The following is a 17612-nucleotide window of genomic DNA, read 5'->3' on the forward strand; positions in this document are numbered from 1 at the left end:
CCATTAATTTGAACAACGGGAATGAAATTGGTAAGGATATTCACACACCCAAAGTGATTTCCCTTGACAGTTTAATCACTTAACAAGATGACTGTTACAGTTTGAAAGGGCTTATGGTTTAGAAACTGTGTTTTCACAGTAAGTTAATGGATTAGTAACTGACTCTTTGCATGCATAATGAATCAGACAGGCTTGTAGTTTTTTTTTTTTACTGAACAAATAAACAGAATATTAACAGCAAAAATGCACTAGAAAATAAATGCGGTAACAGTTTGACATCAAGACATTGTCCCAACTGTAACATTGCATAAATGTATCCCTCATACTTGATTCATTCTTTCCTCATTGACTTTTCTGACAAGTTCCGTGTTTGGACTCAACTCTTGAACAAAACTTTTTGATGTTTTCGTCCCCCATCAGCATCTAACTGCTCGTTTCCCAACCTGACAACACAAGAACATGTCCTCATTTCTTCTACGCTTTCAGTTATCCAGAAATTCAAATTTATCAACAGAACAGTTAACTCTAAGCTCATCTACCGCATGTGTGTGTGTGTGTTTGTGTGTATGCATGCGTGTGCACAGTGTGTGTAATGACATTCTGGGTATTTTCTTCACAGCTCGTCAGTCTCTCCATCATAGGCCACAGCTTCTGTTTCCATATTGATGGTGCCGGGCTCACCGCTGCACACCCAGCCAATAGGAGTGCGGTTAAAGGAAGGCCGGCAGCCGATGTCGTGTTGGTACACCACAGCAGGTTCAGGCTCCTCTTTGCCCTCGCTATTTGGCATCTGGAATTTCATGAACTGGCTGGCCTTGTCGAAGCCACCGTAGGGCATGGCAGACCTAGCGGGACAAGGTGAGAGGGTTATTAGAGCCGATGTGTCTCACAAAGCGCCTCCGGTGCCACGTCTGGCCTCGAGGGAAGTACCTGTTGAAGCATTTGTACTTCAGCGCATCGTTTTTGTCGCTGAAATCAGGCATTCCTCCTTTCATGGTGGCGATGAGTGTTTCATCGCCCTTCATGGCCTTCTCCCAGGGCGACTTGTATGTCTTCATGAGAAGCAGCTTCCTGGAGGCGTCATCACTTCCACCTCCTACGCAGAGAACGTTCACGGCTAGAGAATTACACTTCAGTAGTGCACTGTGCTTTAAAATGAATGGACGGAAAAATGAAATCTTCTAAAAAAAAATTTTTAAAAAGCAAAAAGAAACGCTACCAACCTTTCAGTGGGGTCCACTCACTAGCTCCTTCTCCCTGTTCACCGTTGCCATGGTCGCCCGCACCCAGTCCTCCTGCATCTCCCGCTCCCGCACTTTTGCTCCCAGGCTTCGGAGGAGGCACGGGGGCCCCTCCCCCGGCACCTACCCCTCCGAAATGCTGCAGTCCAACCTGTTTGCTGACGAAATGCCCACCAACATTTATCATGTCACCTCCCATCTGGGCTCCCAGAGAGGGGACAAACTTCTGGAGGTTGTCCTGAAAGAAACCCGATATCGATATAATTAATCTCATGACAACACATTTCTTTATGAGTGCTGATCCACAATGTTTAATTTCCTGAAACTTCTTTCTGAAAAATCAGTTTATTTGACCGGATTATCTCCAAATTTGTCTTCTCACACATGTTTTAATAATCATAGAGGGTATTAAAGTTTCAAAATGATGAGAACTTCTCCTCCTATGTGTTTGAATGTCCTTGTTCCAGGAGCTTCACACGTTTACAGCATCTTTAGTACGTTAGATTAAGACACATTAAGGATCGCGATAGGATGGAGTTTCTTTGGGAACATCTGGATGAACTGCGCGCTCACCATCGTCTCACTGCAGAAGATGTCGGGGTTGTTCTCGTAGATGAACCTCTCCACTCTCTTCTGCCTCATCCTGAACATCTTGGAGCCTCTGTTCTTCATCAGGGAAAGCTCCTCCAGCATGATGTCTTTGGGAGTCCTGATCTTTGTACCCAGGTCAAACTCCGAAGCCTCTGGCTCCGACTCGTACTCTGGTTAAGGGACACACCAACAGATGTGGAAACTAAATGTTACTCATTAGTCCAGTGGTCTCTGTGGTGAGATAACAGATGCTACGTTGTTTACTCTGTACACATGACATCCTTTGCAGTCTGTCCATCCCGGGGAGAGGGATCCCTCCTCTGACAGTCTTCCCTTTTTTCCCCATGGAAGGGTTTTTTCATTTTTTGGGGAGTTTTCGTGTGCCGATGTGAGGGTTTCGGGACAGAGTGTGTTGCATGTGCACAGACTGTAAAGCCCTCTGAGGCTAATTTGTAATTTGCGATTTTGGGCTATACAAAATAAAATGAATTGAATCGGTGGGATAACAAATGTTTAAGGTTTTTTTTTACCTTGTTTTTACACCTTACATTTAGTGGTAAATATGCACCCTGAAAAATACATCATTTATTTTAACTAAAGTCAACCTAGAATCATGTACATTTTGTACCGAAAGTATAACTCCATATTTCCCAGAAGACAAGTTCCCACCTGTGTTATCTATCCCCTATCATACATTTACTGATATGTTTTGTGTCTATAAAATGTCATTTTCCCACTCATGGACCTTCATGCCAGCCGTACCATCCTGAGCGATGTGTGATAAATCGGTTATGATCTTGGAGAGCTTTGTCCGCTTGGCCGTGGTGGCAGGTCTTCCCACAGGCATGACTGGAGGTTCAGAAAAGAAAAAATTATTATTATTATTGAAACATTATTTGAAACTGAACCCATTCATCAGTGACAGAAATAAACCTGTTTCTCTCAAGAGACTAAAGCAAAGTTAAACAGACATTTGTAGCTGAATTCTAAAGTTGACATGAATAATTCTCTATTCCAAAATGAAACAGATTCAGTTGTGTTTAGGGGCCGCTTGTGTACAGAGACAGAGTCAACGCAAGCAGAAGGGGGCTGAAAGTTCAAGTTCAACTCTTTCTCTCGCCATTCCGCTGCTGTTATGTCGAAGGCCTCTGAATCATAAAGTAGCAGGCGATCGTATTCCCACAATTTGCAGCCTGCATGGGAACATGAAGGCGGGCCAAGTGGGAGCGATGATTCTTCGGGATGTCGGTCAGCAAAACAAGTCAACGTTTCCCTTCCCGACCCACGGCGCCTTATCAGTCTGAGATGTGTTTCTGCTCATTACCTCATCCCTCTGTATCCGCCTTTATGCATATCGCCACCTTCAGCTTTCAACCGTTTCTTTAAGTGGCAAAACATCCCATCACATCTACTGACTGTAACTTAACCCCCCTCCCCCCCCCCCCCCCCCCGCAGCTATTTTTAAAAGACATCACCAGCCAAGACATTTTAGTGACGTGAAATGGCGTCATTTAACTACCAAACGGGTTTGACTGCAGCTTTAAGGAGACAATACACACCTCGGGATAACAGGTGCAGCTTTGAATATCTCTTAAAGCAGCAGGTGGATCTGGAGATGTCGTGGATGTTATCGAGTGAGGTTTTGTTTGGACATCATTACAGGCTTTGGGACTCCTTGAGGTCAGCTTTACCAATAACCCCCCCCCCCCCCCCCATCAGTGTTTGGTAACGCTGTATAAAACAGGACGGTCAGCACATTCCCCCTTTCCTTTGGTGCTTTTAAGACCGAGAAAGTCTAAAAGTCCGCGAAAGGAATCTCTCTCAAAATAGGAGGTGGAATCCAAAACCTTCTCGTGAAAAACAAAAGTAATAATCTGTTCCAGGAGGCTTTCGATGGCCCCGTTCCATTCCACAGCCCCTTGGTAAAGCGGATGATAATGATGGGGAACATCATTATCGCTTGCCTCTCACCACTTCTGTTGTCGCCAGAATTCCCCCCCCCCCAGCTGCTTTAAGTAGAAATAAGCACACCGATGGGATGCAGGATCCACTCACCGGGTTTCTCGTTGTAATCCTGGGAGGAGAGACGGACCTAAAGTGACCAAAGCAGAGAAGAGGAGACCCGCAATGCTGGTGATATGGATCACAAGTTTACAAGTCCCTCAGTGCCTCTGAACCTATACGTACAGCTTCAGCCAGGTCCCTGGAAGCACAAAAACCCACTCTCCACACAGACAGATGATCCTCCACAGGGCGGGGGGGGGGGGCAGCACCAGTGTTGGAATCAAGACAGGAGGAGGAGGAGGAGGAAGAGGAGGGGGAGGTTAGGAGTATGAATAGGGATTGAGGGGGTTGGAGGCGAGGGAAGGTGGGAGGGGTGGGGCGGGGGGGGGGGCACTTCTTGGCTCGCTGAAGTGCTGATGGAGATATTAAGGGAACAAAATCATTCTCGCAGATGGTTCAGACGCCTATATTTAGCAGCAAGGAACGAGGGGAACAGAAGTTGGCTATAAGGTAACCTCAAAGGACGGTGCAAGTGCACAGTGCGAGTTTAAGTGTGTGTATAATGTAATAAGGCCAGGCCAGGGTGAGTTTCACAGTGTGAGTGTTTTGTTTTGGATATACTGAAGTCTTCACTTCAAGTTCCTCAGCACTCCATTTACCATTTATATATATATATACAACTGCTATGTGTACATTTTATTGTGCTGTAAAGCATTGTAGTATTTGTGAGAGCTTTGTTGTTGACAAAAGTAAACAAATTTAAAATTTAAGACTATTTAGTTTTGTATTGTAAACAGGAAAGTGGTCAATTTCAAAGCAAGGCATAGGAGCAATTGTTCAGCCTCAGAGGTTTTGTTTACAATAAATGTTTAACTTATATTTATCTATTTTTAACACTAATTTCTTGTTCAAGTGTGAATCGCGAGGAATTAGATCATCTGATAAATGATCGCACCGCACTAGTTCTGAAATTGAAATGATAAAAGGATTTGATGCATCGTACACAAGCTGAGTTTAAATAATACATGCTCAGTTCAATTAAGACCACATTGTTAATTCCAGGAGTGACCTGTAAAACTTGAATGTCCAGGTCCCTCCTGACTCTTGTGTTTTGGATATTAACAGCTCTATTCATAGGCCCTGTTTAACTGTGGAGCTGGCAGCACAAAGCCCTTCTGACTGCACAGAGGACTCCACACCGCTATTCAGGCGCAAATATTTTAAACACACGTGTCCCAGGATGGGGAAGTGACTTTTAACACACTAAAGAGTCAACACAAAGACTTTGACTTTGATCAAATCTGTTCTTAGAATTAAAGAGATTTGTAAGTGATACTTGCGTGCTTCGATGTGTATGTAGAGAAACTGCAAGGTTAAAAGTGAGAACATTATGTCGCTTGGTGGTGATCAGCTGACAGGAGAATCTCTCTTACTACCTTACCACATCGCTGTGACACTCCTGGATGAGGTCCTGAAATGTTCCTTATTCTGAGCAGACACATGAACCTACGACTCAACCACCTACTCGGGGGACTAGAACAGACTGGGACTGACTGTTCAATGCCCTGACATAAAGGTGATGAACTGAGTGGAGGTCTGGTCCTGATTCCTTTTTTTTTTATCATCATATTATCTAATCGGCAACATACTTATATCAGTGAAAGTGAAATAATGCATTTTGCATTTTGAGGCAACGACATTACATTACAACAACATACATTTCCGTTTTATTCTGTTAAATTTTTGGTGTTATGGAATTAACTGAATGAACTAGTCACACAAACCTGTCCAGTTTCCTACATTAGACACCCAATGGAGCTGGGACATAACATGCTGAAGTAAACTCTGCTTAACGAGCAACAGCAATCTTACTTTGTAAAATCAGATCTTTAGCCAGATGTCTCTCAGCTTAAAATGACTTATCTTTTTTTATATTGACCATCTAAACTGAATGGAGGCCATGCTGTGGTAATGATGTACTTATTGTGTGTGTGTGGCTGGGTGTGTTGTCCTGTAAAGCATTTTACCCTTTGAGTGTTTGTGTCTCTTTTTTTGTACTAAAACTAATATCAGTAAGTTGTTGTCTCTGATGTCATTGACTGTATGTCCTCAACATTAACAATAAAAGAGCAGGGTCACACAATCAGCAACAGGGGGCAGTGTAAAATCAGACATGTCAGACAACTGGAGAGCTTTCAAACCTAATTTTATTCCTCTCAAAAAGCTTTGCCTCCTAGTCAGTATAAACGTCTACTCAGCATTAAGAAACATTTTCACACTTCGTCAGACTACATTCAACATATATTTATCATATCATACACCTCAACGTGACATACGCGAGATTTCTTGTTGCCATTATACCACAAAAAAAAACAAAAAGGGGAATTATATTTTCAAAGTTGTAAAAAATAGCAGAAATATCTCCCCAAGAATTCCACAATTGAAAACGACATTCGTTTTCATTAACATACCTGATCTCTCAAGGTATATAGCCATTACATGTTAGTTCTTACGTTTCAACAGCAAACATGACCATTGGAGAGACACAAGCCAGACTTATATGCTTCTTCCCATCAGCTACAGCTTTACCAACAAACTTAAGGTACCAAACTTTCCTGTGCGTCCCTTCTTAACTCCTTCAGGCTGTGGAATTTCATTCAATTCAACTCTATCTCCGATTAGCCTAACGGTCAGCTTTGACCCATTTGGTTTAAATACCGGCTACATCTTCCCTGCACAGCCACTCTTGTTTCTTAAACCTTTTTATGAATTCTGGTGCCTTTCAATCAATCAACTTCCCCTCTTATCACCTCTGAAAAAATATCATGGTTACACAAAACCAATTGCACGTTCCTTCATCTGTGTTAATTGTTTTAATAAAAGTTAACAATATACATTTCTGCAAAGATAACACTGAGAATTTGGTTTTCCTGCCGACATCCAGTGACAAGTGTTGATTCTTTGACAGTTCGGACACTTGTTGAATGAGATTACATTTTTCTCTCTGGCTGACACTTCCAAGAGCACACAATTAGTTCCAAAGTGAGTAAAGGTGTTATAAACATTTTACAATATTAATATTATTATGATAATATTATATCATTTAAACCCCTTGGATAAGGAGACTACGCCATCTTCATTTTATTCTTGACCATTCTACAAACAGAAGTGGGGAAAAAGGCATTTTGTGCACATCACTTAGTAAATAGGACAAGTGTTGAATAACATAATTTAATGTTGAAAGAAAAAATGCTATTTTGCATTATGATCCTCCACCTGTTCACCGACTACAACATACAGTATTTCTTCCGGGATTTAGTCACATAATCCGAACCACAACTATTCATTTTCAACATCTTTCAGACGTTTCAAGTATCAAAGCATATTTCAGTACAGGCTCTGTTTAGATGGTGTTTCTGCTAATTTAATGGAAAGAGATTTCCAGAAGCCTTACACAAACCTCCCCCAGGACAGGCGCATGGTAGACTATACAGCATGCAGTATGTGGCTGTATACTCTATATAGTGCCATTACTGAGATGTGAGTGAATGGTACAACAGCAAAACAAATGTGATAAGTAGTATTTTAAACAGCAATTATAGATATTTATGGTGTCTTACCATTATTGACGTTGTGACACCTCGTCATCACCTTATGGTACTTCATTTCCTTTTGTGTTCAGCTGAAATTGAAGGTTGAATAAATCAATGTAGGGCCATTTATGTGCATGTTGTATGTGCACATTTTTATTAATTGATGAATTCGTTTGAGAAGTGCCCAACCCAATTTCTAAAAGCCTAAACCCCACCCAAACCCAAAGATGTTTAATCAACAATAATAATAATAATAGTATAAGAATTAAGAGAAAAGCAAAATCATTGTCAAATTTGAGAAACTGGAACCAATGCATTTCCTTCCATTTTTGAATGAAAAATCAGTACTGAAAGAATCCTACATGAAGACGCCCAAGGGTGGTAGTGACTGATTTTCTGTTCTTTAAATTGCCCCTGGCCTCCAGACACGGGCCTGAACACCTCCCTTGGTGGCAACAAAACGTGGTTTAGGTGCCTGAACTGGGTCATACTTGAGTGGGGGCAAAGAGGCGATGATACTGAGTTCAGGAGCGCTCTGGAACTGCTTGGCTGAGTGGAGCCCACTGGTGTACGACACTGGGGTGTACGGCGTAGGGACTCCGGGGGGTGCAGGGGGTGGAATAGGGGTGGCCGAGAATTTTGGGAGGCCGGGCGGCCCCGGCGGTTGGGCGGGAGGTGAGGCTGGATTCCAGGCGCTGACTGGCGCCGGTTTGAAGAAAGGAGCCGGCGCTGGAGTAAAATAAGCAGGAGGTGGAGAGATCACTCTAGAATCGCTCAAACGTTCTCCAAGCGTCGTCGCCGACCGGGGTGCAATGACTTTCGTCGCAAGCGTGGGAGCAGACATGGGTGTGGGTGTGGAGAACCGCTTGACCTCGAAGACACGGGCGGTTTTGACCGGAATCTGCCTTGGTGAGGTCAATGAACTGCCCACCATTGTTGTCGTGTAGTCACCCTGCCGCCTCTGGCCCTGGTAGGAAGGCATGGCTGATAGATTAGCTGCGCTGCCCCCGTAGTTAAACATGGCGGAGTTGAGCTGGTAGGGCTGCGTGCTCATGGCATCCAGAGCTTTGATGCCCTCCCTCTGGGGGCCTCCTCTACCCATGCTGTCCGGCTTCCCTGTATTCCTCTGAGGCCCGGTAGGGATGGAGGGGGCCAGGAGTGGATTGTACCCAATGGGCGGAGGAGCACGGACGTTTGGGGAGTATTTCCACTGAGATGGATATGATGGATTGGGGGAGGAGTCGAGCGCTGTGGCTAAACCGTGTGAGGTCACTTCCTGCTGGTAAGGCGTCTCGAGTGGGGTGTCCACCACGTACATACCCATACGGCTCTGTCTGCGGGCAAACAGCTCAGCGCCCTTACCCCCTGCTTGAAGAAACTGTGGGGTGTCGTGGATGACCCGAGGTTTGGGGGCCACTGGAGGAGGGGCCCTTCCCATGCCCGCCTCAACACTCCTCTCCTCCTCTACATCATCATAGATAGCTTCCGGGGGTGGCTGGCCATATTTGTGTCGGGTAGACCGGTCATCTAGATTCTGTACCATACACAACAATTCTGGATTTGGGGAGTTCTTCTTGACTTCTGGCACATTGAACATGGGTTTGGGTTTTCCACCTCGTCTTCGAGCGTCAGTTAGGATTCCGGTGCGACCTGTTTGACCAGGAACAGGGGTCGGTGCCACAGCTTCTGGCTGAGAGACTACTGATACTGCAGCTACAGGGGCCATCAAAAACTGAGGTGGGTGTGACTGAGCAACTGGAGGTGGTGGCGCTTGAGCATATTGTTCGGGTGAACGAAGAATTTCAGATACAGGAAGAGCTGGGGCTGGAGCCATTGGTGCTTGTAGAGCCGCGGACACTTTAGGCCCAGCTGCAAATGACGGCTGATGAGCCGCAGTCATTTGTGGTGATGACTGCATTTTCTCGATGGCGTTAGAGACGGCTGCGGGGTGATAAGCAAAAGGAGCATCTGGTGTCTGGGCAAAGTGACCATGTGGTGCAAAGGACGGTGGGGAGAACACTGACAGAGGACCAGGGGGTGGCTGTGATGCTGATGGTGTAGCATTCATGGTTAATTCAGCGCCAGTGGAGAATCGCGATTGCACAACGGCTGCTGAGGCAGGACGCTGGCTCGTCTTTGTCACGGGAGGTCTGAACGCTACAGGCGCTGTGGCGGACCGAAGACTGATGAAGCCAGGAGTGAAAGGACGCGCCGTTCTGTTGAGAACATTACTAGAAGGTAGTTCTGGTAATGGTGTCTCTGCTGGTGGTGCAGGTATGGTGAGAACAGTCACCGAGGCAGTAACTGGTTTGGGTGCCTCAGGTGGAGTTGACATCATCATGCTGCTGTTGACTGCAGGAAAGGACCCATTAGACATTCCATAGGCTGCGACTGGGCAAGGCTCTTGCTGTCTTGCCATATGACCAGATGGTACCATCTGTTGAGGTTGGAGGTTTGGCTGCATCTCTGGTTGCAACTGGTACATCTGGGTCTGAGACTGTGCAGGAGTTGGAGGTTGTGCCGCCTCAACTTTCTTGGCATGCTCAGCAGCCCTCTTTCTCTGCTGCTCAAACAACTGGGCACCTTTGCCTGTGGTGTCACTCAAACCTGGGCTTGGAGCATTCTCCGCCCCATCCCCACGGCCTTCTGTGCCTGCAGTTGCCCTCTTCTCAAGCACATTCAAGTAGTCAGTATCCCAAGTTGGATCGGGAACTGCAGAGAAGCCGTCCTCATCAAACTCTGATTCGCTGCCGGGGAACACCCCATCCTCTTCTTGGGAGTCCTGACAACTATCTTCATCCACACTACCGAAACTGGTGAGAGTGTACTTCTTGGAGCGCTGCCGCCTCTTCTTGAACATCAGCACCCCTTTGGAGTGAGGATTGGGAGCATCGGTCAGTAGGGATGCAATTGTTCGACACTTGCTTTTGGCCTCCTTTACATTCTTGTCTTGCGCGGTATCCCCTCGGTTCAGTTCTGCAGGGTAGGAAGGGCGCAGCCATTAGGAACAGTTACACGATAGCTTAAAAAAAGTAGTGCAGTGAGGTCAGAAAAAACTAACTCTGATATGAGCATCTAAGCCTAGACTGACCGCCATGCTTTCAACAGACATTCATCTCATAACAGGGGCACCTCTGGGGGAAATTCCAGGCAGGCTTTCAGCTTTGCACATTAGCTGGCGGGAAGAATACGTTCGCACATTATAAGTCTTACGTACCCTGACATCTAACTTAACTCGGAATATCTACAAGCTTGTGGAAAGTTGTGCGACGTAGGTGACTGGGGGGAGCAACCTACTACTTAACCTGTTATGGTCCTAAGCAGATTAACATTCTGTTTCTGTATTATGCAGTGCCACATGAAGGGTATTCTAGGATGTGTCTAGGACAGGCTCCCTTAGTAGGACAATGTATGTTGAACAGGCTCTAAATGATGGCAAGGTGGATTTACTAGGGTACATTTATACATTTATTTAAGGCCGTGTCTAGTGTTGTTATTGAGAGAGAGAGAGAGAAAGAGAGAGGGCTATAAGGAAAATCCCCACTTTGCAATTTCATACCCAAAAGCAGTGAAGCAATGTTTGACACAGTGGTTTCAATATTTCAAGGCACAATTAGCTTGGCCAAGTAAAGGTTGAATAAAAATACACAGACATATACATTATGGGATGTACGGCTTCCTCAGCTGTACTTACTGGCTTGTTTGGCCTTTTCCTTGTAGGTTGTTGTGAGCTCCTCGTCGAGGGGTTTATTCACAGGACCCACCATGGGCACCAGCTGGCTGCGGGAGCCCAGCATCATGGCCTCCTTCGCCCTCTCAGGAGATACCAGGGGCACGTGGGATGGCTCGAGAAAGCCACTGTCCTCCTCTTGCCCCGCATCCCGTTGCCCCTGGTCATCTGCCGAGGAGATTATGGAGGAGGTTTCGGTGGACGTCTGGGAGGACCACAGTCCCGATACAGGGGGCTGGTAAATCACCTCCCGGCGTGCCACCCCCGGTAGCCCCCCGCCACCATCGCCCCCGCGTCCATCCAACAAACTGGGGTAAACGTGTGCATCTGGAGCGCTGTCATAGCCGCTCATCTCGGACGTCTCTCCGCCCTCAGGCGATGCTCGGCCTGCCGGTTTCCCCGGGCTGGAGTTGCTGGGGCTGCGTCTCTTCTGCCGCCGCTGCCGCTCGTAGCCCGCCACGTCCGCGTCGCTGTCAGTTTCGCCGTAGTAAGCCTCGCTGCCAGGCGGGGACGTCAGTCCGCTGGTTATGGAGGAGTGGCTGCGGTGGACTTCACGGACGGGTGCGTGGTGGGGGTGGTTGGGTGACATGGCACGCAGGGCAGCGCGGTATTCTTTGTCTATGCGGGGAGACGGGGCGCGGGTCACAAGCACCACGGACTGAAAACCAGCAGGCGTCCTGCAAACAAGTGGAAGGTTTAGATATACTGGAGGTATTTTGTTTATTTGGATTGCTAGGGTAGGTGGGATCTTGGCACATTCTCTTCTGACCTCCTGACCCTGATGTGTAGTATCCCAGGGGAGCTGTCGATGAACTCCATGGCCTGGGCATGGGATAGCGCTCCACATGACTGTTCGTTGATGGACACCAGCTCATCGCCCTCCCGCAGCCCGGCCCTGCACGCCTTGCTGCGTTTGCGCACCTGCATCGGCAAAGGAAGACAAGGACAGGGTTGTATCATCAAAACGTTTTGGATTTTAAGATCTATTTAAAAGTCTTTGGGTGCAAGTTCAACACAACCGTCAAGTCCTTCTGGAGACGCATACATATGTATCTTAAGTGCCTCAATGCCATACCTCAAGGCGTGTTTTGATGCCTCAAGGGCAAATCCAGGAGATGGGTGTCTTTTATATCCAAACACTGACAATGGAAAGGGAAATGGAAAAGTATATGTACATTTCCCTTTAATATTTATGCAGTATTCATGACTGAAGTACCTTGAGACCATGTCGAAAGTTACATTATCAACACTGTTCTTTGCCAGATTTTTATTAAAGCCGGACAAAGCGATGCTGTCTCGGTTTGTGATAGTAACTGACGGAGTGCCGCTTTTGTCCTGACAGTCTGATCTTGCTGTGGACACATGCCACATATTGCAGCTCAAGTGGAGCACTCGTACACACTTAAACAGCGAAATGTCAGCCAGGAGCCATTTTCATTTGGTGCTTTGCTATTTGTGCACAAGGTCTGTCGGTACCATGGCGTTATGCCCACTCTAAATTGCCCCAGGTCTATGCATGCCATGCCAACATGTCCCATAATAAATTGTAAGCAGACATTTGAATCATTTCAAAGACTATGACTGCAGTGCAGATTGTATGCATTATTCTGAGGGCATTGCAGTGTAATAATTACTATAATATGTTAGAATCCAGAGATTAGTAAAGGTTGCCTTTGTTGGTCAAAGACATTTTTCTTTCCAGTTTTTCCAGTCGGCCTGTAATGAAATCCCACGTCCACATTTAGCGCGGCCTTTTCAAAGTGGCCTCAAGACGTCATTCAGTCAGTCAGTCAGTCAGTTAGCATGTGGTTTCAAGTCATAACAGTTATAATACTCCAACATGGACACACGCACACCTCATGGACTGAAACAAAAATACACGTAATGTCATAAATAAACACACAGACACATGCATGCAGACCCACACTGCCACACCTGTTAGGGACAGTTTAGACTTGAGGAGATTATAACTTCCTGCTCTCAGGGGTGAAGGACCGTCCTGTTTCGGGAGAGCGGACAGAACCAGCTGTCGTCCACCTTCATAAAGGTGAATTAGTGCAGATACCAGCGCATTCTGCATAAGTCAGTGACACTTCATCATTCTAATGACTAAAGACTTTCTGTAAGTCCATGTTTTATGAATATGTGGACTGGGAGGTTTAGTCTGGAGGAGCATTACTACTCAGTTTTTTTTTCTCTGATAAACAAAACAACAGATTTTGCCATGAAGAATTTTTTAGACTTTCATTGTAAATTAAATTTGTGAAATAAAGAGAGGTTCATAATGGAAAATACAAACCGATGACTTAGGTCTTCATGAGGTATATGATACATAGGAGACGTTTTAGATGCGGTATGTACATAAAGTTACATGAAATATTGCGCAATTATCTCTGTTGAAAAAGCTTTTTGAACCAATCGATCAGCAGGGCCCAATAATTACAAGCTCAATATTGTGAGGACAATGGGGAATTACCTAAATATTTTATCAAATTGTTAAAGATATTCAAATTCAAGAATTTTTGGAATATGTGAAGAAAATGGTGAGCAAGATGTCATGAATAAAAAACTTTGATTTGCCTGTTTACACATACTATTTACAATAAGGTATACCTCATCACCACCAGCAGGGCACTGATTAATGCATGTGTACAAATAGTGTATGAGGTTCATTTTTTAGCTCTGAGCTGAAACATACACCTTTACCGACCCTTTGACCTGCGGCTTCTTTACCAAAAATAGCCAAATGGACAAGTAGTTCTGCTTAGTCAACAGTTATTGAAAGTACGTTTGGATATCCATGTTTGTGTCGTGTGTGTGCATGTATGTGAGTATCATGTGTTTGCAGGTGAGCAGTGAGCGACTGTACAACTAATGATGATGTCATTGTGTGATGACATTAAACTGACAAACGGCAAAGGATCAACGTGAGAAAATGTAGGTTCTGCAGGATCTTTATCCCCTTTTTTTCCTGTCCAATATCAGCTTCTTCTTCCAGTGGGAAGGTATTATACTACCTAAAGACTCATTAATCATTTTATTCTTCATATTTCCGCTTTGCCTTACATGGAAATCTTTGCTTTACCAACAAAGACACAGTCTTCCAGATTTAAATCTGGAAGACTTCACTGGTCCCTCAAGTGGGACACAAATTCTTTTCCATGAAGAATTTGCTTCGGGCAGTAAAATGAGGTGCGAGTTATAAAGTTAAATATTTCACACAATATTTCATTTCAGTGCACTTCTTTATACAAGCGGATATAAAAGTCGTCTCTGATTTTCATGAAGCAGTATCAATTTAGTATTTTATATCGGATTTCCAGAACTAAACCAAATCCAGACATTCATGACATGCATTGCTCACACACGTGTTCTCTAATCCTGGAACAATGTTAATTTTAATTTTTTTGAACTGCTATTCTTTAGTCTCTTAGTGTGCATAGTGGAAACATGCTCATTGAATTCGGCACACACGCCTAGATATGGGTGTATGTTGGGTTATCTATAAGCTCTCCTTATGTGAACCTTAGAACAACAGCAGCACAAAGTCACTTATTTGTTAATAAAGTTCCAATTTGAAACTTTGAGATTCACGCAGAGTAATACGAGCCGCAGCCTTTGGCAGATTCGTGACAAGGTCACGCTATATTCCCGGTTGAACTTTGAGTTTAAGTTCACTCAATCAATCATCGGTGCGCCCGATGATCAGAGCGCCCTCAAACGAGATGATGACTCATGTTCAGGCCCTTGAACCAACCGGCATGGCGGCCAATGCACACTTTTAACTTGCTTCACCACTCCTCAAAATCTCCACCCAGCGCATCGCAGCCGTTGGAACTCCAGCAAACGCCCGGAGAGGCCTTAGTTTGTGCGTGCGGACCTGCAGAGGGACCTGCCTCACCTTGGCCACCTGCAGCGGCTTCTGGTGTTCCACTCCTCCCTGGAGACGAAAGCCCCACGGCGCCCCCCCGGACAACGTCACCACCGCTTCCTCTGCAACCATCGTTCTGCTCTCTCTGGATCCTTTATCAGCTTTTTCTTCTTTTTCTTGGTTATTTTCCGCCCGTCTTTGTTTTTTTTTCTTCTAATATTTCGTCTGGGTTGGGGGGGGGGGGGGGCCCTCAGTGCGTCGGCCCCATTGTCCTCTGTCAGGGCCCCCTCAGAGAGCTGTGAGCTGCTCTTTGTCTGCCACGCTTGTCCGTACGCCGACTCCTCTCTGAATCCAGTTCCGAGGCCAATGCTCGCACCTGAACACACACACACACACACACACACACACGCACACACTTGTCTGTGCGCCCACCCATACCCAGAAAGGGCCAACCATCATAGCCAAGGAAGAGGGAGAAAGAAATATGATGGGGGAGGGGGGTGGGTCTCTGTCTCTGCTTACACTGAGGAATGCTTGCCCTAAACGAGCGGAGGGAGGGCCCTACGCAACACTTGTCCTGTCAATCAGACCCTCTGCCGTTGGGCCGCTGATAGCCCCTCCAGAAATAGCTCGCCACCAGCACCTCCGCTGCTCTCGACCCGCTCATCTGCAGAGAACGGGGGGGGGGGGGGGGGGAGAAGTTAACATTCGGGGACGTCCAAATGGCTTCGCAGCATCGAGGTCCTTGGGAACATTCAGGTTGGGGTTCAAAGGCAGACTCTGACATCTCCTCCAGTCTGAGACACGACGTGATAAGAGTCACAGTACGAGGGGGGCTTCGGCGCTGGTTGGTCTTTGGAGCCCCGGGGACATTTGAGGCTGTCGTCGTTGAGCTATTTGGGATAAATGCTTATGCGAGTTCTGGATGAACAGCCCGCTTAGTGACATTGAAATGTGTCATAATTCCACTAGTGTTGACTGAAAGACAAATACTGTGACATGCAGGAGGGCTCACAGGCTCGCTTTTAATTAACCCGACACAGAAAGTGGATTCACACGAAAGACTAAAGTGTAGACCTGGCTGACAAGAATCAGACTTGATTGACATCACTCGATGTCGACAGGTATGGATTTATTTACAGTACCCCCAACAATTGGACAAACATCAGATTGTGACAAACTAATAGGGTGGAGCTGTGGCAGCTTTGAGCTCTCAATGACATGATACTGATGCTAGAGGGTCATTCCCTCTTTCCCGATATTGCATTGTATACATGTTTTTTTTTTTTAATCTATTATGCAACACCATGATCACCAGAGATTATTTACGTATATCGGAAAACCTGAATAGATGTTTGTAAGTCCAGGGCATGTTCAGGGAACAGCGTGGAGCGGAACACAAGGCGAAAATCCTTTCTATTCTATTAATAAAATAAGGCAGAATCTGAAATCTCCCAAATAATTTTCTTTGTAGGCATTTGGTAGTAAATCATTCAGGTTTTGTGGATAAAACCAATCACAATTTAATTTACAGAGCCACTCAGACTATTTTTAATTCATAAAACCTTCCAAATGAATTAAAATGATCGCTGGGCTTTGTTTCCACAGCAGTCTTGAGGTCTTGCTTTGATAAAAGAAAAACTTGCCTGGACTAATTTACCCCATAACCACATACCACATGGCAGTTTAAATATGGTTATTGAGTAAAGGAAAATGTCATAACCCTAGTCTGGGTAGTTAAAACGTTTTTTAAGTCCATGCTTGTGAAAAACAATAGTAAGTTTGACCTTAACCTAAAAGTCCAATGTGAGGAAGTGGCACCGACAGGCCTTTAGACGTGTTGATAAGAGTTTGGATCGTCTCCCTGCTCCAAAGGCAACGCTGTTATTATCAATAGTGCAGGAGGTTACCAATGGTAGCTGCTGGCCTTGTGGGCCTCGGCCTGCAGCTGTCCCCAGACCTCAGGATAGAAACTAAGATCAGTCACGGGTCGGAAAACATCCCCCTCCCTTCCTGTAGATGGCATCGGATCTGAGAGACAGAACTGATCCAGTTCACATCAGATCTGTATTTACGTGATGGAGTGTTGTTCGTATTAAACAGATCTGTAGAAACATGTAGCTGTGGTTATGCCAACGACGCCCCCTAGTGGTTCAAAGCAGACTAGTCATTGGCCTCATTTATTTATTAGTGTCCCTTTCTTGGGGAAAAGATATAAGATATTTTATCCGTATATTTTACTCATTTTAAACTGAGCTTATGTGGTTTGGGTTGTATTTTATAACTAGCCTGTATGGCTTCAGCTCAGGAAAGGGAGGAGACTTTGTTTTTTCCTGTGGCCATGGTAGAACTGTTAAGTGAAGCGATACTTAGTCGGTGTGGGCCTCCATCTCTGTTTTTAAAGGTCTTCTCTTTCCGCCTTTGTCTCCATTTTCTCCTCATTTTTGAACCCTTAATACCACGACGAGCTTCCGTCGTTTTCTGTACTGCTGATGGCTTCTCTGTAGTTCCCTTGCTCTCCTGAGAGGACCTCGACGGACAGATTTGTGGAGTAGAATCTGGCGGGGACCGGGCGCCCTTTA

General features: G+C 45.5%; 2 protein-coding genes across 4 annotated transcripts; both read right to left on the bottom strand.

Annotated features, from left to right (window-relative positions):
• Nucleotides 1-54: 54 nt before the first annotated feature.
• On the bottom strand, nt 55-4083 carry myoz1a (myozenin 1a). Its single transcript, XM_037466466.2, has 7 exons — nt 4020-4083; nt 3888-3924; nt 2595-2681; nt 1815-2002; nt 1224-1479; nt 931-1096; nt 55-845 (listed from the first exon to the last, which is right to left on the bottom strand). The coding sequence occupies exons 3-7, from the start codon at nt 2677-2679 to the stop codon at nt 614-616; spliced, it is 927 nt and encodes a 308-aa protein (XP_037322363.2). The 5' UTR covers nt 2680-2681; nt 3888-3924; nt 4020-4083; the 3' UTR covers nt 55-613.
• Nucleotides 4084-6025: 1942 nt separating this feature from the next.
• Nucleotides 6026-15449, bottom strand: synpo2la (synaptopodin 2-like a). Of its 3 annotated transcripts, XM_037466428.2 has the most exons (5): nt 15061-15449; nt 11929-12080; nt 11124-11836; nt 7921-10405; nt 6026-7518 (listed from the first exon to the last, which is right to left on the bottom strand). In XM_037466428.2, the coding sequence occupies exons 1-5, from the start codon at nt 15160-15162 to the stop codon at nt 7515-7517; spliced, it is 3456 nt and encodes a 1151-aa protein (XP_037322325.2). In that variant the 5' UTR covers nt 15163-15449; the 3' UTR covers nt 6026-7514. The 3 variants fall into 3 exon arrangements, with proteins under 3 accessions (XP_037322325.2, XP_037322324.2, XP_062422688.1); XM_037466427.2 differs by having other exon boundaries at nt 6026-10405; XM_062566704.1 differs by lacking the exon at nt 15061-15449 and adding an exon at nt 12235-12346 and having other exon boundaries at nt 6026-10405.
• Nucleotides 15450-17612: the final 2163 nt, after the last annotated feature.

This window comes from Pungitius pungitius, chromosome 13 (genome assembly GCF_949316345.1).
Source record: "Pungitius pungitius chromosome 13, fPunPun2.1, whole genome shotgun sequence".
Taxonomy (NCBI): domain Eukaryota; kingdom Metazoa; phylum Chordata; class Actinopteri; order Perciformes; family Gasterosteidae; genus Pungitius; species Pungitius pungitius.

What these genes read in the sequence shown, in the direction of transcription:
- synpo2la (XM_037466427.2), bottom strand. Translation starts at nt 15,162, where the DNA reads ATGGTTGCAGAGGAAGCGGTGGTGACGTTGTCCGGGGGGGCGCCGTGG. An exon ending in AGCCGCTGCAGGTGGCCAAG is followed by an intron (nt 12,081 to 15,060) that starts GTGAGGCAGGTC and finishes TTGCCGATGCAG; the next exon opens with GTGCGCAAACGCAGCAAGGC. An exon ending in GGAAAAGGCCAAACAAGCCA is followed by an intron (nt 10,406 to 11,123) that starts GTAAGTACAGCT and finishes CCTACCCTGCAG; the next exon opens with AACTGAACCGAGGGGATACC.
- myoz1a (XM_037466466.2), bottom strand. Translation starts at nt 2,679, where the DNA reads ATGCCTGTGGGAAGACCTGCCACCACGGCCAAGCGGACAAAGCTCTCC. An exon ending in ATCACACATCGCTCAGGATG is followed by an intron (nt 2,003 to 2,594) that starts GTACGGCTGGCA and finishes TCCCTTAACCAG; the next exon opens with AGTACGAGTCGGAGCCAGAG. An exon ending in AAGTACAAATGCTTCAACAG is followed by an intron (nt 846 to 930) that starts GTACTTCCCTCG and finishes TTGTCCCGCTAG; the next exon opens with GTCTGCCATGCCCTACGGTG.